Raw genomic sequence first — 27,770 nt, 5'->3', positions numbered from 1 at the left:
GGTGTGCACCTGTCATCCCAGCTACTCGGGAGGCTGAGGCAGGAGAATTGCTTGAACCCAGGAGGTGCAGTTTGCAGTGAGCTGAGATCGTGCCACTGCACTCCAGCCTGGGTGACAGAGCAAGACTCTGTCTCAATAATAATAATAATAATAATAATAATAATAATAGGCCGGGTGTAGTGGCTCACACCTGTAATCCCAGCACTTTGGGAGGCCAAGGTGGGAGGATCACTTAAGGTCATGAGTTCGAGACCAGCCTGGCCAACATGGTGAAACCCCATCTCTACCAAAAATACAAAAATGAGCTGGGCATGGTGGGACATGCCTGTAATCCCAGCTACTTGTGAGGCTGAGGCACGAGAAATCACTTGAACCCGGGAGGCAGAGGTTGCAGTGAGCCGAGACTATGCCACTGCACTCCAGCCTGGGTGACAGAGAGAAAACCTGTCTTAAATAAATACAATACAATACAATAATAAAAGCAAAAAGAGGAATGTCTGTCCTTGAAATTATTACTTTAGCAAAGAAGGCTCATAAAACCTTCAAATGACACCTGTAGTTATAATTGAGAATATGTTGTCCCTGAAATTATGTTGCAAATGACATCTCTGAAACTCTAAGTGCTATAAATAAGGATTTTGAACTCCTAGCCTCAAGCAATCCTCCCATCTTGGCCTACCAAAGTGCTGGGATTACAGGTGTGAGCCTCTGCGCCCGGCTGTGGATTTCAGTCCCAGCCTTGCCCCTCTGAGGCAGCGTAGTCGTCAGAAGTTGCTTCGCCTTTTTGTTTCAGTTTCCTCAAGTGCAAATGAGGACAACGAAAGGCAGTTTTGTGTCACCTCAGACGTGGTCCTAAATGGGCCCACTGGGATAGTTCCCATTTTTTAAAGTCAGAGCATCGATCTCTAAAGGTCTGCCCCTAGGTTGGGGTCAGGGATGTAAGAGCTGCCCTGCCTGTCAGGCCCTGTTCTCCAACTGCCACTAAGAGAACAGCAGAAATAGGAACACTGAGACCAGCAGTCCCAGACTCAAGGTGAAGTGCGTGCACCTCTCTTCCGTTTCCCTCTTGCTCTTCCTCCCTCTGCGTTGACTCCATCTCTCCCACCTCTGTATCCATCTTACCTCCTCAATCTCATTTTCTCTCTGCTCCTGTTTTTCTTTTGTCCCTGTTATCCCTGTCTTGTGTCTTTATCAATGTGTCTTTCTCCTTCTTTTTTTTTTTTGGATGGAGTCTCACTCCGGCTCCCAGGCTGAAGTGCAGTGGCGCCATCTCGGCTCATTACAACCTCCACCTCCTGGGTTCAAGCAATTCTCCTGCCTCAGCCAGGGAAGTACATAGCTGGGACTACAGGCGACCACCACCGTGCTTGGCTAATTTTTGTATTTTTAGTAGAGAGGGGGTTTCACCATGTTGGCCAGGCTGGTCTCAAACTCCTGACCTCAAGTGACCCGCCCACTTCGGCCCCTACAAGTTCTAGGATTACAGGCATAAGCCACTGCGCCTGGCCCCTCCTTCTTCTTCTTCTTTTTTTTTTTTTTAAAGACAGGGTCTTGTTTAGTCACCCAGGCTGGAGTGCAGTGATCTGCAACCTCTGTTTCCTGGGTTCAAGCAATTCTGTCTCAGCCTCCTGAGTATGTGGGACTACAGGCATGTGCCACCACGCCTGGCTAATTTTTGTATTTTTAGTAGAGACGGGGTTTCACCTTTTTGGTCAGGCTGGTCTCGAACTCCTGACCTCAGGTGATCCACCCACCTCGGCCTCCCAAAGTGCTGGGATTACAGGCATGAGCCACCACGCCCAGCCTCTTGGTATATTTCTCTGCATCTCTGTTTCTCCTTTGATCTCTCCGTAAACTCTGGCTTCTCTTTCTATCTATGTCTTTCTCCCTATTCTTCTCTGTCTCTTTGATTCCTCCATGTCTGTCTCTTTCTCCCTAATCTGTCACGGTCTGTCCCTGAGGAAGTGAGTAAAGTGATCCCACACCTGTCAGGGCTGGACCCCCTTGCTCTTCTCTGATCCCACCCACCTCCTTAACCCCCTAGCCCACTGACTATTTCCCTTCTCCCCATGCAGACAGGTGGGTGGCAAACTCAAGGGCCACCGGGGTCACACTGTGAAAGCACCAGCCAGGGAGACTAAAGCAGAAAAATGAGGATGTGAAGCTGAGAGATCAAGACAGATAGAGGCAGAGACTAAGGGCTTAGGCAGGGAAGAAGCAGGAAGAAACAGGAGGAGGAACGTGAGACAGAGTCGCTGAAGTCCTTGCTGGAAGCAGATGGGATTAAATTAGAGAGGAGACTGGGAGAGTGCCAGAGAGACACCAAGAGGATGCAGGTGAGGCATCTGTCCCCTGAGGCCCCGCAGCTACAGTGTAGGCGGGCGGCAGCCGGAGGAGGCCTGGCCTGAAGCCAGCTCACAGGTCATCCGCTCCTCACTATGTCTCCCGTGTTTGCCTGCGTCTGATGCAGTATTCCCCTCTACCTGCCTGCGTTTCTGACCCTCACGCAGCTTCTTCTATTTTTTAGTGTCTCTCCCCTTCTCTTTGTCTCTGTCTCTTTTCATTGATCTCTTGCGTGTCTGCCTCCATCTCTTTCCACCTCTCTGTCTCTTCTACCTCCCTACGTGCATGTCTGTTTCTATTTCTTTCTCTCTCTCATCTCTCCATCCGCCGTCCTCCCTTTGTCTCTGTAGTCTCTTCTCGTCGAAGCAACCGAGGGTCTCACCTCGCATGCCCTTCTTTTAGGAACAGAGGCTGCCGGCCCCGGGCCCAGGTCGGTCAGTGGGCGGGGCCTCAGGGCTCGCCCCAGCCGCGCCCCAGCCGCGCCTCAGCTCGCGAGCCACGAATGACCCAGGGCACCCCAGCCCCAGCTCGAGGCCTGGTGAGGCCGGGTGACGCCGTTGACGCCAGGCCTCCACGGAGTACCCCCTCCCCCGGCACCGTCCCCAGCCACCCTACGACTCTCACGCGAGGCCCCTAGCCTCGGTTTCCCAGCTCGCTCCCTGGCTTCTAAACGTGGCTCCGGCCCCCAGCCCCGCCCCAGCCAGCGGCCGGAGGAGCCCGGGCGGAGGAGGCCCCGAACGTAGCCGTAAGCGGACAAGCCACCCGGGCCGAGGTCGCGCAGAAGGACCGCTCCTAGGCCCCGCGGGTGGGTCCGGCAGTCCCCAGCCTGGAGACTGCGCGGCGGGAGCCGCGCGCGGGAGAGGGGCGGGGCCCGGCGGTGGGAGGAGGTGGGTCCAGAGGCGGCCGAGGACCGGAGCCTGCGGGTCTTGGGGAGCATGGAGGGGTGCGACCTCGGAGGAGCCGGGTGGTTGTAGGAAGGAGGTGGGGCCCGCCGCGGCCTCAGGGGACGGTGCTGAGCGATAGGACCAGGGCGATGCCGAGGGGCAGGGCCGGAGACCCCGGGAAAGTGGAGTCCCCAGGACTCTCGGAAGGGAAGGGCCTCCAGGAGCTACTCTCCAGGGGCGGCGCTAGATCGACGCAGGTGAAGGCCTGCAGGGGGCAGGGCCGGCCCGAAAATCCAGAAGGGGCGGGACTAAAGGAGGTATTGGCCCCGGGACACAAGGAACACCCCAGTGGGTCTGACTGGTGCTCCCGTCTCAAAGATGCAAGCCTGGTGCTGCCGCCGCAGTGCTTGTGGAGATGAAGGTTCCAGGCCGAAGCCTGGGCAAGCCTCAGTGGTGTGGCTGCGCCCTGCCCGGTACTGAGTCGCTCAAACAGGTGTTACAGCTGTCACCGCTGAGGACTCTTTGCATCCCCACGGACCAGCTTTGTAAGGGAGAAAGGGTGTTCCCACTGCCTTATAATGGCTTGCAAGAAAGGGACGGTTTTCATGTCTCGAGGTCATTCGCCACTGGGGCAGTTTGTGCAGAGGAAACCCTTGACTCCTCAGGAAGTTTTTGCGCCTCCCGGTGTCTTCTGCACCCCAGTGTAGGCAATGTTTGCCCCACCCATGTAGAGGTTTTCGCAGAAGTCAAGCTTGGGGGCGGGGGCGGGGGCGGGGGCGGGGGCATGGGCATGTCCACTCAGAAAAATCTAGCTCCCCCACCCCAAAATAGAAACTCATTTCTGGTTATTTTGTGGTTACCCTTTAAAAACACTTGACCTGGCTGGGCACAGTGGCTCATGCCTGTAATCCCAGCACTTTGGGAGGCCAAGGCGGGCAGTTCATCTGAGGTCAGGAGTTCGAGACCAGCTTGGCCAACATGGTAAAACCCCATCTCTACTGAAAATACAAAAATTGGCCGAGCGTGGTGGCTCACGCCTGTAATCTTAACACTTTGAGAGGCCAAGGTGGGCGGATCACTTGAGGTCAGGAGTTCGAAACCAGCCTGGCTAACATGGTGAAACCTCATCTCTACTAAAAATACAAAAAATTAGCTGGGCATGGTGGTGGACGCCTGTAATCCCAACTACTTGGGAGGCTGAAGCAGGAGAATCGCTTGAACCCAGGAGGTGGAGGTTGCAGTGAGCCAAGATCATGCCACTGCACTCCAGCCTGGGCGACAGAGCAAGACTCCTTCTCAAAACAACAAATAAAAACACTTGACCATACTGAGCAGAGGAGAGCAGAAAAGCAGTTCTGTGGCAGAAGGGGAGGCTGATCCAGGGCACCTTCTTTGAGGGAGCTAGGTCTCCCGGCCCTCTTCTTCCATCCCAGATCTACCCTGAGGCCACATGGAGGGAGGGAAATCACCTTCACAAATGCCATGCTGAGTGTCCAGAAAGAAGGGACTCCTGTGAGGCCACATCTCCCAGCCTTGGCGACAGGGGCTGTGGAGCAGGGGTCAGGGGTATTGGGGTGTGTGTGGGGGGATGGGGTCAAGGGTACAATGTCTAGAACCACCCCCGCCCCCAGCAATCCTGGTGTTTATTCACTTCTTTCCCAGGCTTGTTCCTCTGACAGCTAGGATCCATCACCCAGCCCCAGACAACCTTATTCATGTCGCTAATTCACATCTTCATTCTCCCTTCCTGCTCATCCAGCCCACAGACATTTACTAGAGCCCATCTGCTGTGGGCCTCCAAGTCCTAGGGCTTCCGAGTACCTGAAGCAGGCTCTGCCCCTTGTCCTAAGGAGGGGCCCCATAGGCAATTCAAGGAGTCCACACATAGGCATTTCAAAACGGACTTTAAATACTCATCAGGGTGCCACACAAAGGAGCTGGGGTGAGAACTTCGTACATGTGAGTGTGGGGCTGGGGTGCCCTGAGAGAGAAAAAGGGGACCCATCTGTCAGGGCAGCTGGGGTGCCCCACCCCCACCCTGGGACTAGGGAGCAGAGTAGAAGCCCTCTCTGGAGGGTCCCAGGGCTAACTGGGAGCCAGCCCTCCCTTCGAGGTAGATCATCGGGGAGGGAACCGAGAAGCAGCTCCCATGGTGGCAGTGGCTTCCTCAGTGGTACTGCTGATAGCTGGGATAGCCTGGGGCTGGGGTGCCATCCTTAGGGGGCAGCTGACTGGGGTCCTCCAGGAATGGGGGCGCTGGAGAAGGGAGACTCGGGTAAGGATGAGTGGAAGAGGCCAGGTGGAGGATTTCCCACTCCCCCGACCACCAGTTACTCACCATTTCGGAACTGCTGGGCCGTGTAGCGAGTGAGGAGGATGCCAACACCCTCAATGAGGGCCAACAGGATGCCCCCCATCATCGCTGAGCCCACCATGGCCAGGGGTCCACCTGGGGGAGTTGGAGGCAGAGAAACAGAGGTGAGGGCAGGCAGAACAGGGTGGAAGGGGCTGGGGCCAGGGCCAGGGGGTACTCACTGCGGGCAGCCAGTACAGCCCCAGTCAATGCTCCACTGGTGATAGAGTTCCAGGGATCCTCCTTGCCCCGAAGCCGCACCAGGCCACAATCGATGGTGGAGAACAGGCCCCCCCACACTGCGAAGCTACCTGTAGTGGAACCGAGGCCTAATTAGTTCGTAGGAAATCCCGAGAATTCACATCTCAGGGGACTTCCAAGGCCTGAATGCTTTGGCCAAGAACAGGGAGAAAAACCCAGACACAAAGGCAGATAGCAACTCCCCACAGAGTATTTTCTATCTGTCCCCATCCTGTGGTAGCTCCCACTTCAAGCTGTCTATAATCACCATCAACGTTCCCTTCACCTTTATGGGGAGCTGACAAATGTTTACAAGCAGATTTACCTTCATATGGCTTTTAACAGAGCAACTTTGAGCTTCATAATCACCACACAGAGTTGGAATTCTGATTTGGGTTTCAGTGAGAAGGAAATAGGAAACCCAGTTAATATGATAGTTAAAATGTTTACTGAGGGCTTACTGTGTGCCAGGACCTGTTTGAGGTACTGTGTTATTTGACTTTTGCAATTTTATATTAGTTAATGTTATTAAAGTGTTTAGCATAGCAACCAGCACTTAGTGGTATATAAATTACATAAACTTTAAAACTACCGATGAAGTGGTTACTGTTATCACCACCCCCGGTACAGGTGCAGTTCAGAGAGGTTAAGCCACTAGCCCAAGGTCCCACGGCAGGGAATAGTCAGGACCTAGATTTAAACTCCAGAACCCACTTTCTTCCCCTCCATATTCAATTGTTGGGAAACATCACCCCTCTGGAAAGTCTCCGGCAGGGGCTAGAATCTGAACCCCCAACTTGCAGCCTAGACCCAAAGGATCAACCACTCCCACCTTTGCCAAGACATCTCCTATATCTATCTCCCCAAGTCCCTCACCTCCAATCTGGGGGGCTCGGATCCTCACAGCGTTGGTACTACCTCTCAACCGGTGCCGAATTCCCTGGGGAAAGGAAGGAAGTCCGTCAGGGCAGGGCTGAAGCCACTGGCAGACAGGTTTCCAACTTTTAAGAGAGGGAAAAAGATGGGAGACCTGTTAGAGGTATCAGCGGTAGAAATGTGGAGAAGTGGCCAAGAACTAGGGGCCTGGAGAGCGCCCCAACATGGGTGTTCTCAGAGCTGGGATGAGAAGTGCTAATGCATTCATACGTTTGTTCATTCATTCATTCAGTGAATGATTAACAAGTACCTACTATATGTGCCAAGCACCATGCCATATGCAGGGATACAGCCATGAACAAGGTAGATCTGCTCCCTGCCCTCTCAGAGCTCACATTAACAGTGGGAGACACAGACCTTGAGCAAGGATAAGTAAACAAGGGGGCTTCAGACAGCAATCTGCACTCTAGAGGAAATGCCATGAAGAAATATGATTGGGGCTGAGGGGTCAGGAAAGGCCTCTTGAAGGAGAGAGAATCTGTGCTGAGACCTTGATGATGACAAACTTGGGCAAAGATCCAGGGAGGAGAGTTCCAGGAGTCTAGGGGAGGGACGGGGCTACATATATAAATTGCAGAGACTTTGGCTAATAGATGGCATTTAAAGTCACGGCATTTGCGATCTTCTGGGAGGGGAGGTGGTCAGAGAAAAAGAACTATGTTAAAAGAATTCTCTCAACTTTAAGGCTGTCTTCCCTCTGCCAATTAAATTCCTGCCATTTTCCTCTATACAGGTTTCTGAGTCAATCTGCCTCTAGGTAAAATGTGTCTGGTCCTGGTGCAGTGGCTCACACCTGTAATCCCAGCACTTTGGGAGGCTGAGGTGGGTGGATCACTTGAGTTCAGGAATTAGAGACCAGCCTAAGCAACATGTTGAAACCCAGTCTCTACAAATAAATAAATAAATAAACAAATAGTTAGCCAGGCATGGTGGCGCAGTCATGTGGTCCTAGCTACTTGGGAGGCTGAGGTGGGAGGATCACTTGAGCCTGGGAGGCAGAGGCTGTAGTGACCCCTGATTAGGCTACTGCACACCAGCCTGGGCAACAGGGCAAGATGATGTCTCAAAAAAAAACCACAAAAAAACAAAACAAAACAAAAAAAAACAAAAAACATTGGCCAGGCATGGTGGCACACGCCTGTAATCCCAGCACTTTGGGAGGCCGAGGTAGGTGGATCACCTGAGGTCCAGAGTTCGAGACCAGACTGGCCACCATAGTCAAACCCCAACTCTACTAAAAGTACAAAAATTCGCCAGGTCTGGTGGCACTTGCCTGTAGTCCCAGCTACTCGGGAGGCTGAGACAGGAGAATCGCCTGAACCCAGGAGGCAGAGGTTGCAGGGAGCCAAGATCATGCCACTGCACTCTAGCCTGGGCAACAGAGCAAGACTCTGTCTCAAAAAAAAAAAAAAAAAAAATCTGTCTGGCTTTGCACATATATTTAAGATTTGGTGATGACTCTTTGAACGACACAGCATTTCCACAGAGGAGCTCCATTTGGGTGGGGTTGAGGGTGGAAGACAGAAGCCATGTTTGCAATCCCTACAAAATCCCAGATACAGAAGCCAGGCTTGGCACACAGTAGGTGAGTGGGCACCAGAATGAATAAGTGCACGTGACTGGCAGCTCCAAGCAGTTTTCAGAGCAGCATCCCTTGTGGGCAAGACGGCTGACCCCACATCAACCTAGAGAAGGTCTGGACTCACAACAGGGGCATTGCGGAAACCCTTGATGGCCTGGAAGACTCCACCACCGATGACACCCATAGTGAAGGCTCCACCGCAATCATCCACAATTCGCCATGGGCTGCAAGCAGGAAGGGAAGGATGGGGTTAATGTGAGCCCTCCCCCAGGCCCTGTCACACGAACTCTTTTCTAATTGGGAGAAACCAAGTCACCAGAATGGGAAGTTCCTAAGTAGGAACAAACACTTCAGATAATAAGGAGCTAATCCTGTCACGCTTTTTCCACAGCTCCCCCCCCATTAAAGCGAGAAATGGGGCAAAGGGGGAGAAATATTAGTCTTCGCCCTGTCTACCAACCAAGGAATCAGCCAACTGTTTTACTGTGATCAAAGATTAAATGAATTGGCACACGCAGAGTTGACGTTTCAATAAGCGACGTAGGCGTGTTAACTAGACAAGACAGATTGTCAGCAAAGCAGGACCGCGTGGCACCCCTTCTCCGACGGTGTGCCCGTCCAACCATGCCCCGCCCCTTTTCAATCCGGCGCAACTGGGAAAAACCAAGAGCGACCGCGGGAAGCATCCACCGTCCCCGCCGGCCCTCAGCAGGCTCATCCGTACCCCGCCCCCACTGACAAAGGCGACCTGGGAAAAACCACCCGCGGCAACTCGGGATTTCCGGTCAACACTGTACCACCCCTAGCCGATGGATCGGCCAGCGTGTCTTTTTTCGTTAACAGGGACTAGGAGATTACGAAGTCAGGAGAAACATGGCGTGGTTCGGCCTTCGCCGCACCTTCTGAGGGGAGACGGTTGTGGCCCCTCATAACGGAGCCCGAGTGACAGGAACCGAGTAGGGGTAGCGGGAGATACGTTAAGAGTCCCCTGAGTCTGGTACATGGGTCTGTGCGGCCGGTGCCTCCCCCGCCCGACCCCCACGGCTGGCCTTGGCGTCGCAGCAACAGTCCGGATGCCAGTGCCCATCGCCGTACCAAGGTTCCCGAGCGTACTCCTCCATGGCGCTGGCGTCTGGCCGCGCAGTCAGGCCACGCCCCCAGCGTAGACGCACACCGGCGTCCGAGCTTTCCGCCTATTACCGGACAGCGATTGGGTCGCTACGCCGCATGTCACTCCAAGGGCGCACTCTCATTGGCCAATCGAGTTTCTGCCATTTGTTCATTGCCTCCTGAGCGTAGTTCAGTTACTTTCAGGCTCGGGGAGTGAAGGCCTCATTCAGAGAAGGTCTCATTCTGTGTTTTGGGAAGAGTCGTGTGGGCCCAGGTATCGTAGCGGCGACACGAGAGAGACGGCCGGTGTGACAGCCGTCCACTACCTGCACGAGTGTATTGGTAATGTTGGGGTGGGCGCACTCTTTTGGAGCTGGAGGAAGTGCTGCCCTCTGCTCCCCCATCCCAGCGCTTTGGTTTCTCCCACCCGGCAGTCTTTGGGGTACGCTGGATGAGCCCATTTCTGAAGTGCGGAGGGGCCGGGCTCCTTAGGCGGCGGGCGGAGCCTGGGCCTGGGAGAGGAACAGGGCCCTGGAGCACCCGGTTTCGGGACAGTAGGGTTGGTGAGAATTGCGATAATATTGCCACCTAACTCTTACATCTTTTAGTGCGTATGTTCTGTCCACCCAACTACTGGTTCATTTGAGTAGATGGGAGTCAGATGAGTACATGTTGACGGGAGGCGCTTGGTGACGGGATCCAGATATGAATCTATCTGAGCTGCTTGTCAGTTTGTCCGTCTGTCCCTAGGTCTATCAGCTATGCCGCTGCCCGTTGCGCTGCAGACCCGCTTGGCCAAGAGAGGCATCCTCAAACATCTGGAGCCTGGTGAGTCGGCTAAAAGCAGATGGTCCTAACACGTGCCAGCCTCGACAGGCACTTTTGTTGTTGATACTGACGTTTGATACCTATCGTGGGCCAACTGTGCACCAAGCAATGGGGTGGCAGGCATTTTTCATTGTTAACGATATGGATTCCTGACATCCATCTCTACCGCGTGTCAAGTGGAGCGGGTTGGGGGAATAGATATTTCATTCTTTTTTTTTTTTGAGGTGGAGTCTCACTCTGCACCCAGGCTGGAGTGCAGTGGCGCGATCTCGGCTCACTTTGACCTCCGCCTTCCGGGTTCAAGCGATTCTCCTGCCTTAGCCTCCCGAGTAGTTGGGACTACAGGCACGCTTCACCACACCTGGCGAATTTTTTTTTTTTTTTTTTTTTTTTTTTGAGACAGAGTCTCGCTCTGTCGCCCAGGCTGGAGTGCTGTGGTGCGATCTCGGCTCACTACAACCTCCGCCTTCCGGGTTCAAGCGATTCTCCTGCCTTAGGCTCCCGAGTAGTTGGGACTACAGGCACGCTTCACCACACCTGGCGAATTTTTTTTTTTTTTTTTTGAGGCAGAGTCTCGCTCTGTCGCCCAGGCTGAAATGCTGTGGTGCGATCTCGGCTCACTACAACCTCCGCCTTCCGGGTTCAAGCGATTCTCCTGCCTTAGGCTCCCGAGTAGTTGGGACTACAGGCACGCTTCACCACACCTGGCGAATTTTTTTTTTTTTTTTTGAGGCAGAGTCTCGCTCTGTCGCCCAGGCTGGAGTGCTGTGGTGCGATCTCGGCTCACTACAACCTCCGCCTTCCGGGTTCAAGCGATTCTCCTGCCTTAGGCTCCCGAGTAGTTGGGACTACAGGCACGCTTCACCACACCTGGCGAATTTTTTTTTTTTTTTTTGAGGCAGAGTCTCGCTCTGTCGCCCAGGCTGGAGTGCTGTGGTGCGATCTCGGCTCACTACAACCTCCGCCTTCCGGGTTCAAGCGATTCTCCTGCCTTAGGCTCCCGAGTAGTTGGGACTACAGGCACGCTTCACCACACCTGGCGAATTTTTTTTTTTTTTTTTGAGACAGAGTCTCGCTCTGTCGCCCAGGCTGGAGTGCTGTGGCGTGATCTTGTCTCACTGCAACCTCCGCCTCCGGGTTCAAGCGATTTTCCTGCCTCAGCCTCCCAAATGGTTGGGATTACAGGCACGTGCCACCACCCCCAGCTGATTTTTGTAGTTTTAGTAGAGCCGGTTTTCACCATGTTGGCCAGGCTGGCCTCTTAACTCCTGACCTCAGGTGATCCACCCCCACCCTCGGCCTCCCAAAATGTTGGGATTACAGGTGTAAGCCACTGTGCCTGGCTATTTCATTCTTAACAATACTGACTGGTTGGGCGTGGCGGCTCATGCCAGTATTCCCAGCACTTTAGGAGGCTGAGGCGGGTGTATTGCTTGAGGTTAGGGATTGGAGATTAGCCTGAGCAACATGGCGAAACCCCTTCTCTACAAAAAATACAAAAATTAGCCGTGTGTTGTGGTGCATGCCTGTAGTCCCAGCTACTTGGGAGGCTGAGGTGAGAGGATCACTTGAGCCTGGGATGTCGAGGGTGCAGTGAGCCAAGATTGTGCCACTGCACTCCAGCCTGGGCGACACATGGAGACCCTGTCTCAAAAATATCCAAAAAAACCACAAAATAATACTGACCACCTAATGCCTATTTGGGGCCTACTGTATGCCACGTTAAATCCATGGATTATGGGGGTGATGACATAGTATCTAATAGGAAGTACTGCTAACCTCTACTGCTGTCTCCTGTGTGCCAAGTGTAGTTGCAGTGAGGATCTATCATTTAGGCCTACTGTGCTGTGGCTGCAAATCACACCTTATTGTCAGTAATACTAAAAACTGGCATCTATTTGGGGCTGTGGTGTGCCAGGCACTGGAAAATGCATCTTCTCCTTATTGATAACTGACATCTATTACAAGCCTACTGTGTGCAAGGTATAGACCTTGTGGTTAATAAAATTGACAGTGATCCCAGGCCGGGTGCAGTGGCTCACGCCTGTAATCTCAGCACTTTGGGAGGCCAAGGTGGGTGGATCACGAGGTCAGGAGATCGAGACCATCCTGGCTAACAGGGTGAAACCCCATTTCTAATAAAAATACAAAAAAATTAGCCGGGCGTGGTGCTGGGTGCCTGTAGTCCCAGCTACTCGGGAGGCTGAGGCAGGAGCGTGGTGTGAACTCGGAAGGCAGAGCTTGTAGTTAGCCGAGATCACGCCACTACACTCCAGCCTGGGCAACAGAGCGAGACTCCATCTCAAAAAAATAAAATAAAATAAAATTGGCAATGATCATTGATTTACTTTTTTTTTTTTTTGAGGCAGAGTCTTGCTCTGTCACCTAGGCTGGAGTGCAGTGGCATGATCTTGGCCCACTCTCTACCTCCCAGGTTCAAGCGATTCTCCTGCCTCAGCCTCCCGAGTAGCTGGGACCACAGGCGTGCACCACTCTGCCTGGCTAATTTTTGTATTTTTTAGTAGAGACAGGGTTTCACCATGTTGACCAGGCTGGATTTTCTTTTAAGCCTATTGAGTGACCTGTGCCTATGGTATATATATTATTTATTATTTGTTTAGGGACAGGGTCTCACTCTGTTGCCCAGGCTGGAGTGCAGTGGCACGATAATAGCTCACTGCAAGCTCAAACTCCTGGGCTCAAATGATCCTCCTGCCTCAGCCTTCTGAGTAGTTGGGACTACAGACGTGTGCCACTGTGCCCAGCTAATTTTTTTTTTTTTTTGTAGAGACAGGTCTCACTATGTTAACCAGGCTAGTCTCAGAGATGGGGTTTCACCATCTTGGCCAGGCTAGTCTTGAACTCCTGACCTCGTGATCCACCCACCTTGGCCTCCTAAAGCGCTGGGATTACAGGCATGAGCTGAGCCACCACGCCCGGCCAAGATGAGTAAATCTTTTGATGAATCCCTATCAACTCTGAAACGAGATAGCTTTGGCTAACAGTAGAACTCATCATCTGAACCCAGAAACAGAATTAGGTAACCTTTTTTTGTAAACCTCCTAATACAGAGAGTTGGATTTCGAATGTGAAAGATACTTCATATGCTTCCTGGCACACACACACGTCGTTTACGTGTGGCTTGTGTGAATGTGAGTGCGTGTCTCTAGGCTCTGTAGGATGAGGACACCCCTGGTCCTTAACTGCTCTCCTCGTCCCCACCTTGTTCTGCCAGAACCAGAGGAAGAGATCATTGCCGAGGACTATGACGATGATCCTGTGGACTATGAGGCCACCAGGTTGGAGGGCCTACCACCAAGCTGGTACAAGGTTTTCGACCCTTCCTGGTGAGCCTGGGTGAGGGGGGACTAACTTCTGACTTCACCCTTCCTGCGCTTACCTTGGTTGTGAGGTATAGGGGGACACAAGGGAGGGAGCCTCGGGTGGAGGGCATTGGTGTTAGGTATCTGCAGGACCCAAGTTGCTGCCTGCTGGGGCCTGGCGCCTCTGGGGTTGGAAGACTGTCTTTTCTCTCTTTTTTTTGAGATGGAGTTTTGCTCTTGTTGCCCAGGCTGGAGTACAATGGTGCGATCTTGGCTCACTGCAACCTCTGCCTCCTGGGTTCAAGCGATTCTCCTGTCTCAGCCTCCCAAGTAGCTGGGATTACAGGTGCGCACCACCACACCCGGCTAATTTTTGTATTTTTTTGTAGAGACGAGGTTTCATCATATTGGTCAGGCTGGTCCCGAACTCCTGACTTCAGGTGATCCGCCTGCCTCGGCCTCCCAAAGTGCTGGGGTTACAGGCATGAGCCACCACGCCCGGCTGACAGTGTTTTCTCTTCGGGAGAAGAGATTCTGGGGATCCTACCTGTGGGGTCCTGACATGGGGCAGGTATAGGCAGAGACTGGGGAGACGAGTTGAGGATCCAAGGCAAAGACATCTGTGCTGACACTTCTCTTGGCCTGCGGCCCCACAGTGGGCTCCCTTACTACTGGAATGCGGACACAGACCTCGTATCCTGGCTTTCCCCACATGACCCCAACTCTGTGGTTACCAAATCGGCCAAGAAGCTCAGAAGCAGTAATGCAGGTGAGTTGGCAGGTACGAGAGTGCCTTGAGTGATCTAAGCAGTTCTCACAGAGAGGCCAAGTAGAGTGATAGTGGATCAGAGGGGCAGGTGAGACCAGGTGGGCCCAGCCTCAGGCAGGCGAGGTTGTTGAAGGCAGAGGCTGCTGGGTCCTTGGGTGGCAAGAGGTCACTTCAAGACTTGTGTCCCCAGATGCTGAAGAAAAGTTGGACCGGAGCCATGACAAGTCGGACAGGGGCCATGACAAGTCGGACCGCGGCCATGAGAAACCAGACAGGGGCCACGACAAGTCAGACCGGGGCCACGACAAATCTGACAGGGATCGAGAGCGTGGCTATGACAAGGTAGACAGAGAGAGAGAGCGAGACAGGGAACGGGATCGGGACCGCGGGTATGACAAGGCAGACCGGGAAGAGGGCAAAGAACGGCGCCACCATCGCCGGGAGGAGCTGGCTCCCTACCCCAAGAGCAAGAAGGGTAAGCTGGGCAGAATGGGGCTCGGTGAGACCAGCAAGGTGCAGGGCACACTGCGTGAGGAAGCCTTCCCTCAAAAAGATGCCTAGACCTGGGGCCTAGAGGAGGGTGCTGTGGTACATGGCAGCCAGGGGCTTCATTTCTTCTTGTGGGGTGGGGCTCAGTGATCAGGGGCTCCTGGTGCCTCTATTGAAGACTTTGCCCTGCCACTTCCACAGCAGTAAGTCGAAAGGATGAAGAGTTAGACCCCATGGACCCTAGCTCATACTCAGATGCCCCCCGGTAAGTGACAACCCCTCTTGACTCAGTACATGGACACCATCCTGTCTCCTTCCTCCATTCCTCATTGGGACCAGGTGGGCCGTGTCCACCACATCTCCCATCCCCATCCCCATCCCCTGACTCTTTCACCGGCAGGGGTACGTGGTCAACAGGACTCCCCAAGCGGAATGAGGCCAAGACTGGCGCTGACACCACAGCAGCTGGGCCCCTCTTCCAGCAGCGGCCGTATCCATCCCCAGGGGCTGTGCTCCGGGCCAATGCAGAGGCCTCCCGAACCAAGCAGCAGGATTGAAGCTTCAGCCTCCCTGGCCCTGGGTTAAAATAAAAGCTTTCTGGTGATCCTGCCCACCATGCCTGAGTGCTTCCTTCGAGGCTGCCCAACCCAAGTCGGCAAGATGCACAACACATTTTATTTGCAAAAACTCAGCTAAGAGAGTGTGGGGCTGGCAGGGGCTGGGGGGCTGAGCTGAGGTGGGTCATGAGAGAGCTTAGTCATGTCAGCCCTGCGTGGGGCTGGGTGGTGGGGACAGGGAGTCCAGTGTCTACCTCACCCTACCCCTAATACTGATCAGAGTTTGGTCCCAGCTGGGCCAGGGCAAGAAGAGAACGAGGCCAGGCCAATGTCTTCAATCCCAGCGGCTAGGAACCCTTCACCTTGGTGAGCAACCTGTGGTGGGAATGGGGAGGAAAGAAAAACACAAAGCTGGGCTAGGCCGGCAGGTGGGTTTCCTGAGCAAGTGAGGGCGGCAGTGGTGAGGCTGGTAGTCCTGGTGTTAGTAATGGCGCCCACCTGGGTCAGAAAGCTACACGTGGACTAAATAAATACAACATCTTTATTTGGCATTGGATATCCTGACATTTGTTCATTACAGTTCCTTAAAAAACAAACCAAAAAATCAGAACAAATTAATCAAAAATAAAGATCCAATGGCTCTATTTACACATAGCAAAGACAGCCCAGGCATCTTCCATGCACACACACACCCCGCCCCAATACAGTTAAGGGGTTAATAAGCTTTGGGGAGTGCAGGAGGCAGGTTCCACAGTTCATCAATCCCACGACACCCCCATGAGGTAGGGGTGCCTCACACAGCCAGACAGATATCAACAGTATGATTGGCAGCTTTATTTTTCCTCTCTAGACGTCTCCAAAAATAACCCTGCATCTGGCAACTGACAGTGTCTTAAATACGATGAGATTCAGCCACTTCAAGGACCTCCATTTTTCCCACACCCTGGATCATTAATGATATGATTACACCACAAATCCCAAGTCCACTAAAAATCAAATGGCCCCAACCGCACCTTCTGCCAGAAGGGCTGATGCAAAAATCTTAGCTCTTGTCCCTTTCTCCCTGGGGACTCACAAGAAGTCCATCTTCAAGGTGTCAGGGAAGCTGGCCCAAGGCCACACAAAAGACGGAACTGCTAACATGATCCAGAGCGGTGGTAAGGGAGGAGAGAAGGCCTCAAACTACGGGCAACTGAACCCCAACAGGTAGGCATCGGTCATTCCTGAAGAGCTGCGGAGTTCTGTCCAGTGTGTCCTTATGGAGGTGGAGGGACTGCTGGGAGGGACTCTCCCAGACAAGACACCTCCAGAAGAGGGCATAGGGTCAGGGAGGGAGCAGACAAAAAAAAAGGCCTTGAATAATAACCCCGACCCTGCCTCCAAAGAGGTTAGAGGGGGCAGAGGAGGCAGCTCTAAAACCCCCACTGGGGGAAGGGGGTCAGCCTACCAGGAAGGGTTCACGTGACACCCAGCTCTAGTCCCACACCCCTCCAGAAGTCTCAGTGACCTGGGAGAAAAGACCATCTCCCAAACCCAGAGGAGCCAGGCCCCGGAGGGCGGCGACTTGGGTCCTGCAGATGCCCAACACCCTCCACCCCAGTCCCCCTCCCTTGTGTTCCCCATTGCTGCCAGCCCTCACTTCACCAGCACTGACTTCGGCAGAAAGGACTCCGTGATGAGATCTCCATGGTGGGAAGACAGCTGCGGTGGCGGTGGCTGCCCGGGAGGCTGCTGGTGAACGCAGGGCCCGGAGGCGGAAGCAGAGGCAGAGGCTTTGGCTGCACCTCGGGGAAGGCTGTAGAGGTAGACGGCACCAATGACGAGCCCAGCGCCAAGGGCAAATAATGGGTCCACGTGGAAGCCAAAGAGGCGAATGGAGGCAACAGTGGACAGCACAATGGACAGGGAGGTGGCAAAGCCCTTGAGGATGTTGTCAGCGTACTTGACAACCACAGCCACCAGTAGCCCACCAAAGGCCTGGTTGAGCACCACGCCCCAGACAGCAGGCGTGTACCCAAAAAAGAAACCGCGGGTGGCCACGGCGGTACCCTCAGCCCACCAGAGCCCCACTAGGCCCAGTGCTGTGCCAAAGAGGCCCAGTTGCAGGTTGCGCAGCCACACGGAGCCTGAGCTGCCTTTGAGGATCTTCTCAAAGTAGACACCTGCAAAGCCGGAGGAGAGACAGGAGGCCACGACGGCTGCCAGGCCTGCCCCAGGGTTCTGATCCAGTGGCCGTGGGCCTCCCCCACTGGCTTGCTGTGCCTGGACAATGGCGACACCAGTGAAGAGGAGCAGCAGGGAGGCCCACTGCAGCCGGGAAAGGCTGCGGTTCAGCATGAGCACGGAGAACAGCGCTGTGGTCAGGATCTTCAGCTGGTACGTCACCTGCGAGTGGCACGTGGAAGGCACTGAGGGCTAACCCTGGCCCCCAACAGGTACCTATGGGGGGCAGCACCCACTGTGGGTCCCCAGGCACAACGGAGGGACAGGGTGGGGGGTATGACAACAAAAACAGCAAAAGGAGCCAGCCACTGGCCATTGGCTGAGCTGCAGCAAAACAGTTCTGAGGTCTCTCCCACCAAGTGCACAAAAGGACGGCTGTGCCAGGAAGTCCACATCCCAATCCTATTTCCTGGCTGTGTGACGGGACAAAGCACTTGCCCTGTCTGAGCCCTGGCATCATCATCTATAAAAGATGGCTGAGGTATGGAGTATCTTTGTGATGAGGGACTTGATACAAATGAATCAATAGCCACAACAATGTCAGCAAATACTTACATAGTGTTTACAATGTATCAGTGTGGTTCTAGGCACTGCACATGAATTCATTCATTTAATTCTCACAACACCATTCTGAAGTGAGCACCACTGTAAGCCCCAATTTAAAGATGAGAAAACTAAGGCACAGAAAGGTTAGGTGACGTGCCCCAAAATCACACAGCTGGAAAGTAGCAGAGCTGAGATTTGAACCCAGGCAGCCTGCTCCCAGAATCCAGGCTCTTTAACCATTTCACAAAGCTGCCCAAAAATAGCCTAAAGCTTATCTATCATCAACCAAGGGCTCTTCACAGGTATTATTTCTTTTAAGTATCCTAGCATCTCAGTGAACAGGCATTACTATTTCCACCCCCAATTTTCACAGACGAGAAAAGGTTGAGGGAATTCCAAGGACATTCTGGAGATGACATAGCCCCTGTCCTCTGCAACATCCCCCCACCATGCTATTCCCATACTCCAGTCCCCAACCCAGTTAGTTCCTCTGGGGCCATGCTGGGCTTGCGGCTCACCTGGAAAGTGGCAGCTGGTAGGTTAGAGATGGCAACATACTGGAGGTTATTCTGCAAGGTGTAGATGAGAGAGGGCACTGCGAGCTTGAGTGTGTCCACATACTGCACCAGGACAGCTTCATGAAGGAAGAGAACCAGGTGCTTCACGTTACCTAGGTGGGAGGAGGAGAGCCCTTCTCAGCACTGACAGCCATACATGGGGAACCCCTGAAGGCTGGGAACAGGCCTTGCTATCGTGACTCCCCCATCCACCCTGCTGTCCAATCCCTGGGGGCTGGAATGAAGTCTGTGATCTTGGTTTTCCCTAGGGTATAACCATGTTTCCAGCTAGCTTTTCTGAGACTCAGTTTAATGGCAGCAAAAGAATCAGCCATCTGTGTATGCTAATCACAGAGCATGTCACTATGTTAGAGCCTAACTCCCTGGCAGAGAGCCCACCTCCCTGGCAGAGAGCCCCATTCAGGGCAAGCACTCAATACTCAATACATTTTTGTACAATGAAATAACCATCATTAGGCTAGGCGCCATGGCTCATGCCTGTAATCCCAGCACTTTGGGAGGCCAAGGCGGGTGGCTCATGAGGTCAGGAGTTCAAGACCAGCTGAGCCAACCACACCAAAACCCCATCTCTACTAAAAATACAAAAATTAGCCAGGTGTGGTGGCATGCGCCTGTAATGCCAGCTACTTGGGAGGCTGAGGCAAGAGAATTGCTTGAACCTGGGAGGTGGAGGTTGAAGTGCGCCGAGACAATGCCATTTGCACTCCAGCCTGGGCGACAGAGTGAGATTCCATCTCAAATAAAATAAAATAAAATAAAATAAAATAAAATAAAATAAGAAATAACCATCATTAACTTGGAGCTTATGAAATAGAAGCCCTAGGAGCTGGGGTGGAGGGCTGTCTCCCACACAGAAGGGAAGTTTAGTCTAGACTTTTTTTTTTTTTTTTGCACAGTGGCACCATCTCGGCTCAGGCTCACTGCAACCTCCACCTCCCAGGTTCAAGTGATTTTCCTGCCTCAGCCTCCCGAGTAGCTGGGACTACAGGTGCATGCCACCACTCCCAGCTAATTTTTTGTATTTTTAGTAGAGACAGGGTTTCACCATGTTAGCCAGGATGGTCTCCATCTCCTGACCTCGTAATCCGCCCACCTTGGCCTCCCAAAGTTCTGCGATTACAGATGTGAGCCACTGCACCAGGAGTAGTCTATAGACTTTTAGACTTATCCTGGCTCCTCACTGACCCATGTGCCATTTGAGGGCAAGGGCCACCACCTCCCCCTTGTTGCATCTTTCTGTCAGCCCTAGACACAGAGTTGCCTCTGTCATATGGATGAGTGCAGGCTTGACCATTAAGCAGAAGTCCGCTTGGGACCTGCTCCAGTGAAAACATGATAATTGGGCTGGGCACAGTGGCTCACGCCTGTAATCCTAACACTTTGGGAGGCCAAGGCGGGTGGATCACCTGAGGTCAGGAGTTTGAGACCAGGCTGGCCAACGTGGTGAAACCCTGTCTCTACTAAAAATACAAAAATTAGCTGGGTGTGGTGGCAGGCGCCTATAATCCCAGCTACTCGGGAGGCTGAGGCAGGATAATCTTTTGAACCTGGGAGGTGGAAGTTGCAGTGAGCCGAGATCATGCCATATGCACTCCAGCCTGGGCAATAAGGGCAAAACTCCATTTCAAAACAAACAAACAAAAAACATGAGAATCATTTCCTATGTAACAAGGCCTTTGCAAAACTCGCCCCACTTTTTGGCAGTTCATCTTTTTTTTGGCGGGGCGGGGGCGGGGGGTGGGTATGGAGTCTTGCTCTGTCGTCCAGGCTGGAGTGCAGTGGCATGATCTTGGCTCACTGCAACCTCCGCCTCCCGGGTTCAAGCAATTCTCCTGCCTCAGCCTCCCAAGTAGCTGGGATTACAGGCACCTGCCACCATGCCCGGCTAATTTTTGTATTTTTAGTAGAGACGGGGTTTCACCATCTTGGCCAGGCTGGTCTCAAACTCCAGACCTCGTGATCCACCTGCCTCTCGGCCTCCCAAAGTGCTGGGATTACAGACATGAGCCACCACGCCCAGCCGGCAGTTCATCTTTTAAGTCACAGCTGGGTGTCACTCCACAGGCAAAACTTCTTCAAACACTGAACAAGGTTGTCCCTGGAACTCCTACTGATGCTCATTCACCAAACCCTGTCCACTACTGGTCTCCAAACTCTAATTCAGGGGAAAAAATTCCGGGCGGGGGAGGGAGGGGTGCTGAAATGTGGCTAAGAGATGAAGGCCTGTGATTAAGTCTGTGGCTATCTGTTATTTCCATCTCCCATCAGTAATGAGGACAAGCCACTCCTCTGCATTGCTAACCCATCCACCCCCACGGCCTGAGGCAGTGTTCACACCTGCATAGTTCACAGAGTTAATAAAGATAAGAGCAGGTCTCTTGTTAACCTGGAGTTAACAAGTGGGTAAGAATGTTCTCTTCAGTGTAAACAAAGGGCAAAGGTGCATAATTCATCTCCATCCCTTTACTTATGCAAGACCTTTTTAGAGAAACAATTGGGCAACACTTCAAAGTAGAAGACCTTCAGGGAGATGTTGAAATTAGTAGATAAACCCAACTCCCAATTTACAAGAGATAAAGAAGACAGAATATTTGTTAAATTTTTGAGAATATTTGCCTCAGGGAGGCAGTCAGCAAAATCTAGACTACCCAAAGTCTACAAGACAAATGACCTGTTTTCTCCAACAAATTAATTGCAAAGACCAAAAAACCCCTAGAGATTAACAGATTTAGAATATAAGATACCAAACAAGGCCAGCCTGGCGGCTCACGCCTGTAATCCCAGCACTTTGGGAGACCGAGGTGGGCAGATCATGAGGTCAGGAGTTCGAGACCAGCCTGACCAACATGGTGAAACCCCATCTCTACTAAAAATACAAAAATTAGCCGGGCGTGGTGACATAAGCCTGTAATCCCAACTACTCGAGAGGCTCAGGCAGGAGAGTCGCTTGAATCCAGGAGGCGGAGGTCAAAGTGAGCCGAGATCGTCCCACTGCACTTCAGCCTGGGCGACAAAGTGAGACTCCATCTCAAAACAAGAAGATACAAAACACGGACTATATACAAATGAATTTTTTTTTTTTTTTTTTTTTTTTTTTGGAAATGGAGTCTCGCTCAGTCTCCCAGGCTGGAGTGCAGTGGCAATCTCAGCTCACTTCAAGCTCTGCCTCCTGGGTTCACACCATTCTCCTGCCTCAGCCTCCCAAGTAGTTGGGACTACAGGCGCCTGCCACCACGCCTGGCTAATTTTTTTTGTATTTTTAGTAGAGATGGGGTTTCACCATGTTAACCAGGATGGTCTCAATCTCCTGACCTCGTGATCTGCCCACTTTGGCCTCCCAAAGTGCTGGGATTACAGGCGTGAGCCACCATGCCCGACCTTTACAAATGAATTTTTTAAAAGTTTTATGACATTTAATAAATTACAAATTTGAACATTAACTGGATATGTGATTATTTTTTATTTGAATTTTTAAAAGGGCCGGGTACAGTGGCTCATGCCTGTAATCCCAGCACTTTGGGCAGCCGAGGAGGGCGGATCATCTGAGGTCAGGAGTTCAAGACCCGCCTGGTCAACATGGCAAAAACCTGTCTCTATTAAAAATACAAAAATTAGCCAGGCGTCATGGCAGGCACCTATAATCCCAGCTACTCAGGAGGCTGAGGCAGGACAATCGCTTGAACCCAGGAGGTTGCTGTGAGTTGAGATCGCACCACTACACTCCAGCCTGGGCGACAGAGTGAGACTCTGACTCAAAAAAAAAAAAAAAAAAAAATCGAACAAAGATGTAAGCCTGGGCAACATGGCAAAACCCTGTCTCTCCAGAAAGTACAAAAATTAGCCAGGCATGGTGGCACGTGCCTGTGGTGCCATCTACTCAGGAGGATGAAGTGGGAAGATTGCTTGAACCCAGGAGCTCAAGGCTGCAGTGAGCCGAGATCACACCACTGCACTCCAGCATGGATGACAGAGTAAGACCCTGTCTCAAAAAAAAAAAAAAAAGACTGGGGGTACAACTGCAGTTTTGTTACATGGATATATTGCACACTGATGAAGTCTGCATTTTTAGTGTGCTCATCACCCAAACAGTACTGTACCCATTAGGCAGTTTCTCTCTCTTGACTCGCCTCCCACCTTTCCATGTCCCCAAGACCTATTATTCCACTCTCTATGTCCATGTTATTTATTGAATTATTTTTTTGAGGCGGAGTCTTGCTCTGTCGCCCAAGCTGGAGTGCAGTCGTGCGATCTTAGCTTACTGCAACCTCCACTGCCCGTGTTCAAGTGATTCTCCTGCCTCAGTCTCCCAAGTAGCTAGGATTACAAGCAGGCACCACCATGCCCAACTAAATTTTGTATTTTTAGTAGAGACGGGGTTTCGCCATGTTGGTCAGGCTGGTCTCGAACTCCCAACCTCAAGTGATCCACCCACCTCAGCCTCCCAAAGTGCTGGGATTACAGGCGTGAGGCACCATGCCTGGCCTATTTTTTTTATTATTAATTTTTTCATGTATGATTCTTAGACAGAGTCTTGCTCTGTTGCCCAGGCTGGAGTGCAGTGACATGATCTCTGCTCACCACAACCTCCATTTCCCAGGTTCAAGCTATTCTTGTGCCTCAGCCTCCCAAGTAGCAGGGATTACAAGTACCCACCACCACTTCCAGCTAATTTTTGTATTTTTAGTAGAGGCAGGGTCTCACCATGTTGGCCGGGCTGGTCTCAAATTCTTGACCTCAAATGATCCACCCGCCTCAGCCTTCCAAAGTGCTGGGATTACAGGCGTGAGCCACCACGCCAGGCCAGTATTGTATTTATTTTATTTTTTTAAAAAACAATGCACCAAAACATTTATTCAAGATAATATGGGGGAATTTACTTCCATACAATATTACTTTGTGTGGGATTTACTTAAAAATAATATAGGGCTCACGCCTGTAATCCCAGCACTTTGGGAGGCTGAGGTGGGTGGATCACAAGGTCAGGAGTTCGAGACCAGCCTGATCAACACGGTGAAACCCCGTCTCTACTAAAAATACAAAAAATTTGCCAGGCATAGTGGCAGGCGCCTGTAGTCCCAGCTACCTGGGAGGCTGAGGCAGGAGAATGGCGTGAACCCAGGAGGCGGAGCCTGCAGTGAGCCGAGATCATTCCACTGCACTCCAGCCTGGGCGACTGAGCGAGACTCCATCTCAAAACAAAACAAAACAAAACAAAACAAAAAATAATAATAAGGGGATAAGGATGTAGGTAGACATATAGATTGGCAGTGAGTGAACAATCACTGATATTGTTTAAAGAGGCCATGAGTTGCTAATTGCTAACTCTGGGGGATGGGTACATGGATATGTTACTATTTGATTATTCTCTCTGATTTTGCATGTATTCGGAATTCTCCATAATATAAAGCTAAAGATGACTAAATCACATGTGAGAGACCCCTGCTACTTTATAAGCATAGACAATCCCACTCCTACAGTTCACACAGGTCAGCTCCCTGGCTGTTAGGGCTAGAAAAGTGTAAGATGCAGCTACACATAGCTGAAGGGGTGCCCCAGGCAGGTTGAGATTTGGAGAGACTCTTGAAGCAAACCGTCTGTGTGAACACACGCACATACATGTGGAGTCCCACGCACCGACCCTGGTGCAGCCCCCTCCCTGGCTCGTACCCCTCTTCTGTGCGAAGAGCAGCAGCAGGCAGGTGAGACCTTTGAGCACTTCCGCCATGACCACAGCAGTGGTGGCAAAGAAGCGGTCCCCTGGCAACGTGCGGGCGTAGCGGATGCTGAGGATGAGGGAGGCATTCTGGACCACCAGCACAGCTAGGGATATGTACTTCAGGCGCCTGTGAGCTGTGGGGAACGGAAGGGGCAAGGGGGAAGGAGGGGGTCAGAAGCCGCTAGGGCATAGCCACACCACCACCCACCCCCTCCTTTCTCACCCAGGACCCTCCTAGCCACCGCTACTTGCTCCCTCAGCCTGCCTGTCTTCACCCAATGAGGGTCTGACTCCTACCGCCTTACTGCCTCAGCCACAAGCAGGAAGAGCCAGAAGGGAGAAATGGGCCCCACCCTGTCCAGTCCATACCTGGAATCCTTACCGAGGTTTCAGGTAATGGCTGAGGCAAGCCCTGGCCACGCGCCTCGGCTCCCGCCCAAGTGAGAAGCAACTCCTCCCCAGACAGAATACCGACAACTACGTTCTCCACGTTTACTGAGTGTTTACTGTATGCATATCACTGGGTTAAGGGATTTCTATGGATTACCGCAATAGACTCATATCATTGTCATCTCCAAAAGAACTGCGAGGATTCCCATTTACGGATGAGCAAACTGAGAATGTATATGAAATGATGCTCCTATTTAACGAGGGACTGTCTCATGTAAAGAATAATACATCAATGCAGGGAATGAGGCCACTGTATAAGGTATGTTCACCCCCTAAGGAAAGGTCTTTCTCCCATCTAAGAAATGATTCGATTCCCTCACTCTCAGAATGGCCTACATCCCATATGGAATGATCCTCCTCATACCCAGAATGGTCTCTCCAACCCCTCCCTCCTGTGACAACTGGTTCCTCCCGACCCAGAATAGTCTACTAAATACAAGAAATGATTCCCCCATGCTCCCAGGGACTGAATCCTGTATCAGGAATGGTTATCCCACCAAGAAAGGTCTGGCTCCCTCAACCAGATGAGGAAATATTTCCCTGCATTCCACATGGTCCGTCCTCCCACCACCGCGCACCGACCCTCTAGCTAATGCTCTACCCACAATCACAATCTTTGCTCTACCCACAATCACAATCGACTCTTTCTGCTATACGGAAGGACCTGGCACCCTCAGAACGTTCTTTTTCCACCACATAACGATGAGCCCTCCCACCCGAACGTACAATGAACTCTACCTCCATTAGGAAGGGGGCCCCCAGAACGGTCTCCTCCGCACATAATGAAGGACACCATCATCCTCAAAATGGACCCTCTCTAGTCACATAAAGGACTCGCCCCACCCTAACTCACAATAGTCTCTCTGTCCTTTTATAAGGAAGGAACCACCACCCTCAGAATAGTCTCCCACTTCTTCAGTGAAGAACTCCCACGCCCGCAGAATGGTCTCTTCCACAAGGAAGGACCCCACATATTCAGAATGGTTTCGGTGCCCTTAGCCTTCCCAAAAAGAATTACCCTCCACACTCATAATGGTCCATATGCGGAAGGATCCCACAATCACTCTCAGAATGTTTTCTTCCCCGCCCCCAACACACTCACAATGTGCGCACACACACACACACACGTCAATCCACACGGGATGCTCCCTCTCACTTTAGTGAGGAACATTCCCGACGCCCAGCGATCCCGACCTCCGCCTCCCATGCGACTGCTCGGACACAGACTGTCTCACCCGCACTCGCATTCCCCGGCTCTAATGCACCCGCGGAAAGCGCCCCTGGCCCGGCCGCCGCGGTGGAACCACCAGCCCCAACCGCTGCCATGTTGGCATTTGCCCGGCCCGTCCCCTCGGTAACAGCAGACCACTTCCGTGTTCGTCACTTCCGCTTCCAGGCCGCCTGAGTGAAGGTGGGTCGAGAGCCGGGATCGTCAGGGTGGTGGCTTTTCTCCTTCGCTCCTAAAAGCTCAACGTAAGAGTAGCCCCGGGATTTCCAAATTCCGTCGGATCTGGATGCCGGGGACACGGCCCGATCGGCCTACCCACCGCCCCTACAGAGCTTCATCGGCCCATTCCTGTCACTAGACCCGCCTTGTCCTGCTGTTCGTCCGCTTCACTGATCGCGCTTTCCAGATCACCCCCCGATCCCGTCTCCTAGTCTCATTGGCTAAGCCATCCCTCTTTCATCTCGGTTCTTTATTGGCAGCTTCTCCATAAGGCACCGCCCCTTCCGAATCAGAAACTCCCAGGTGCTTCCTGGTTGGACTGAAGTTCCGCTTTCCCGTCTTCCAGCGAGGCCCCACCCTCTGGAAAGCACAGGGGAATCTGGGGACCAAGAAACTTTGACCTGTCGGGGTCGGGTGAGGGCGTACTGGCTGAAGCATCAGGTGCGAGTCAGGCATGTAAGCTAGCAGATAAAAGCAGAGCAGGTGAGGATAAACAAATGAAAATGAAAAGGAAAGTTGACGCAGAGAAGACAAGTGAGTCACCAATGAGGACGGCAAATAAAGGGGACAGGCGAAAGGCTCACAGGTTAGCTAGCATTTGGAAGCAGGGCGAGAGTCCGGGCCAGGGGCGGTGGCTCACGCCTGTAATCCCAGCACTTTGGGAGGCTGAGCCAGGCCGATCACCTGAGCTCAGGAGTTCCACCCTGGGCAAAATGGCAAAACCCCGTTTCTACTTTAAAAAAAAAAAAAAAAAAAAAAGCCGCGTGTAGTGGTATGCACCTGTACCCAGCTACTCGGGAGGCTGAGACAGGAGAACCGCTTGAACCCGGGAAGCGGAGGTTGCACTGAACCGAGACAAATAAGCAGGGCAAGAGAGGTGACAGCCGAGATCGGAGCATGTGAAACCAACATGGAATAGGGCAGGCCAGGTAAGTCAAGTGTTTAAGGAGAAATTAGAGGGATGGGTATGTAAGGGTAAAGATGGGGGAGAGGGTAAAGATGGGGGAGAGGCTAAAGATTAAGAGCAAAACAGGGCGGGCGCGGTGGCTCACGCCTGTAATCCCAGCACTTTAGGAGGCCCAGGCGGGCGGATCACAAGGTCAGGAAATCGAGACCATCCTGGTGAACACGGTGAAACCCCGTTTCTACTAAAATGCAAAAAATTAGCCGGGCGTGGTGGCGGACGCCTGTAGTCCCAGCTACTCGAGAGGCTGGGGCAGGAGAATGGTGTGAACCCGGGAGGCAGAGGTTGCAGTGAGCCGAGATCACGCCACTGCACTCCAGCCTGGGCGACAGAGCAAGACTTTTGTCTCAACAAAAAAAAAAAAAAAAAAAGGGCAAAACAAGTGACTACACCCTGGACAGATTCCAGTCAGTGCCCAACTCCAGCCCCGCC

The 27,770-nt window shown here is 52.5% G+C and overlaps 3 protein-coding genes across 13 annotated transcripts; 1 reads left to right on the top strand and 2 right to left on the bottom strand.

Annotated features, from left to right (window-relative positions):
• Positions 1–5,114: 5,114 nt before the first annotated feature.
• TIMM17B (translocase of inner mitochondrial membrane 17B) lies at positions 5,115–9,556 on the bottom strand. Of its 3 annotated transcripts, XM_037992889.2 has the most exons (7): positions 9,434–9,556; positions 8,463–8,562; positions 7,011–7,160; positions 6,697–6,760; positions 5,763–5,891; positions 5,566–5,676; positions 5,115–5,483 (listed from the first exon to the last, which is right to left on the bottom strand). In XM_037992889.2, the coding sequence occupies exons 1-7, from the start codon at positions 9,457–9,459 to the stop codon at positions 5,395–5,397; spliced, it is 669 nt and encodes a 222-aa protein (XP_037848817.2). In that variant the 5' UTR covers positions 9,460–9,556; the 3' UTR covers positions 5,115–5,394. The 3 variants fall into 3 exon arrangements, with proteins under 3 accessions (XP_037848817.2, XP_007989826.1, XP_007989825.1); XM_007991635.3 differs by lacking the exon at positions 7,011–7,160; XM_007991634.2 differs by lacking the exons at positions 7,011–7,160; positions 9,434–9,556 and adding an exon at positions 9,238–9,427.
• A 65-nt stretch (positions 9,557–9,621) lies between these two features.
• On the top strand, positions 9,622–15,473 carry PQBP1 (polyglutamine binding protein 1). Of its 5 annotated transcripts, none has more exons than XM_007991631.3 (7): positions 9,622–9,722; positions 10,199–10,276; positions 13,512–13,623; positions 14,256–14,368; positions 14,559–14,843; positions 15,059–15,122; positions 15,258–15,473. In XM_007991631.3, the coding sequence occupies exons 2-7, from the start codon at positions 10,210–10,212 to the stop codon at positions 15,412–15,414; spliced, it is 798 nt and encodes a 265-aa protein (XP_007989822.1). In that variant the 5' UTR covers positions 9,622–9,722; positions 10,199–10,209; the 3' UTR covers positions 15,415–15,473. The 5 variants fall into 5 exon arrangements, with proteins under 5 accessions (XP_007989822.1, XP_007989821.1, XP_007989819.1 ...); XM_007991630.3 differs by having other exon boundaries at positions 9,646–9,790; XM_007991628.3 differs by having other exon boundaries at positions 9,664–10,011.
• A 40-nt stretch (positions 15,474–15,513) lies between these two features.
• Positions 15,514–26,569, bottom strand: SLC35A2 (solute carrier family 35 member A2). Of its 5 annotated transcripts, none has more exons than XM_007991638.3 (5): positions 26,163–26,568; positions 24,429–24,611; positions 18,702–18,853; positions 17,069–17,209; positions 15,514–15,789 (listed from the first exon to the last, which is right to left on the bottom strand). In XM_007991638.3, exons 1-5 carry the CDS (start codon positions 26,251–26,253, stop codon positions 15,691–15,693), a joined length of 666 nt encoding a protein of 221 aa, XP_007989829.1. In that variant the 5' UTR covers positions 26,254–26,568; the 3' UTR covers positions 15,514–15,690. The 5 variants fall into 5 exon arrangements, with proteins under 5 accessions (XP_007989829.1, XP_007989827.1, XP_007989828.1 ...); XM_007991636.3 differs by having other exon boundaries at positions 17,069–17,799; positions 26,163–26,566; XM_007991639.3 differs by lacking the exon at positions 15,514–15,789 and adding an exon at positions 24,847–24,931 and having other exon boundaries at positions 15,938–17,799; positions 26,155–26,568.
• Positions 26,570–27,770: the final 1,201 nt, after the last annotated feature.

This window comes from Chlorocebus sabaeus, chromosome X (assembly GCF_047675955.1).
Source record: "Chlorocebus sabaeus isolate Y175 chromosome X, mChlSab1.0.hap1, whole genome shotgun sequence".
In the NCBI taxonomy this organism is placed as follows: domain Eukaryota; kingdom Metazoa; phylum Chordata; class Mammalia; order Primates; family Cercopithecidae; genus Chlorocebus; species Chlorocebus sabaeus.
The sequence above is the reverse complement of the archived record's forward strand: the minus strand, read 5'-3'. Positions and strand labels throughout refer to the sequence as shown.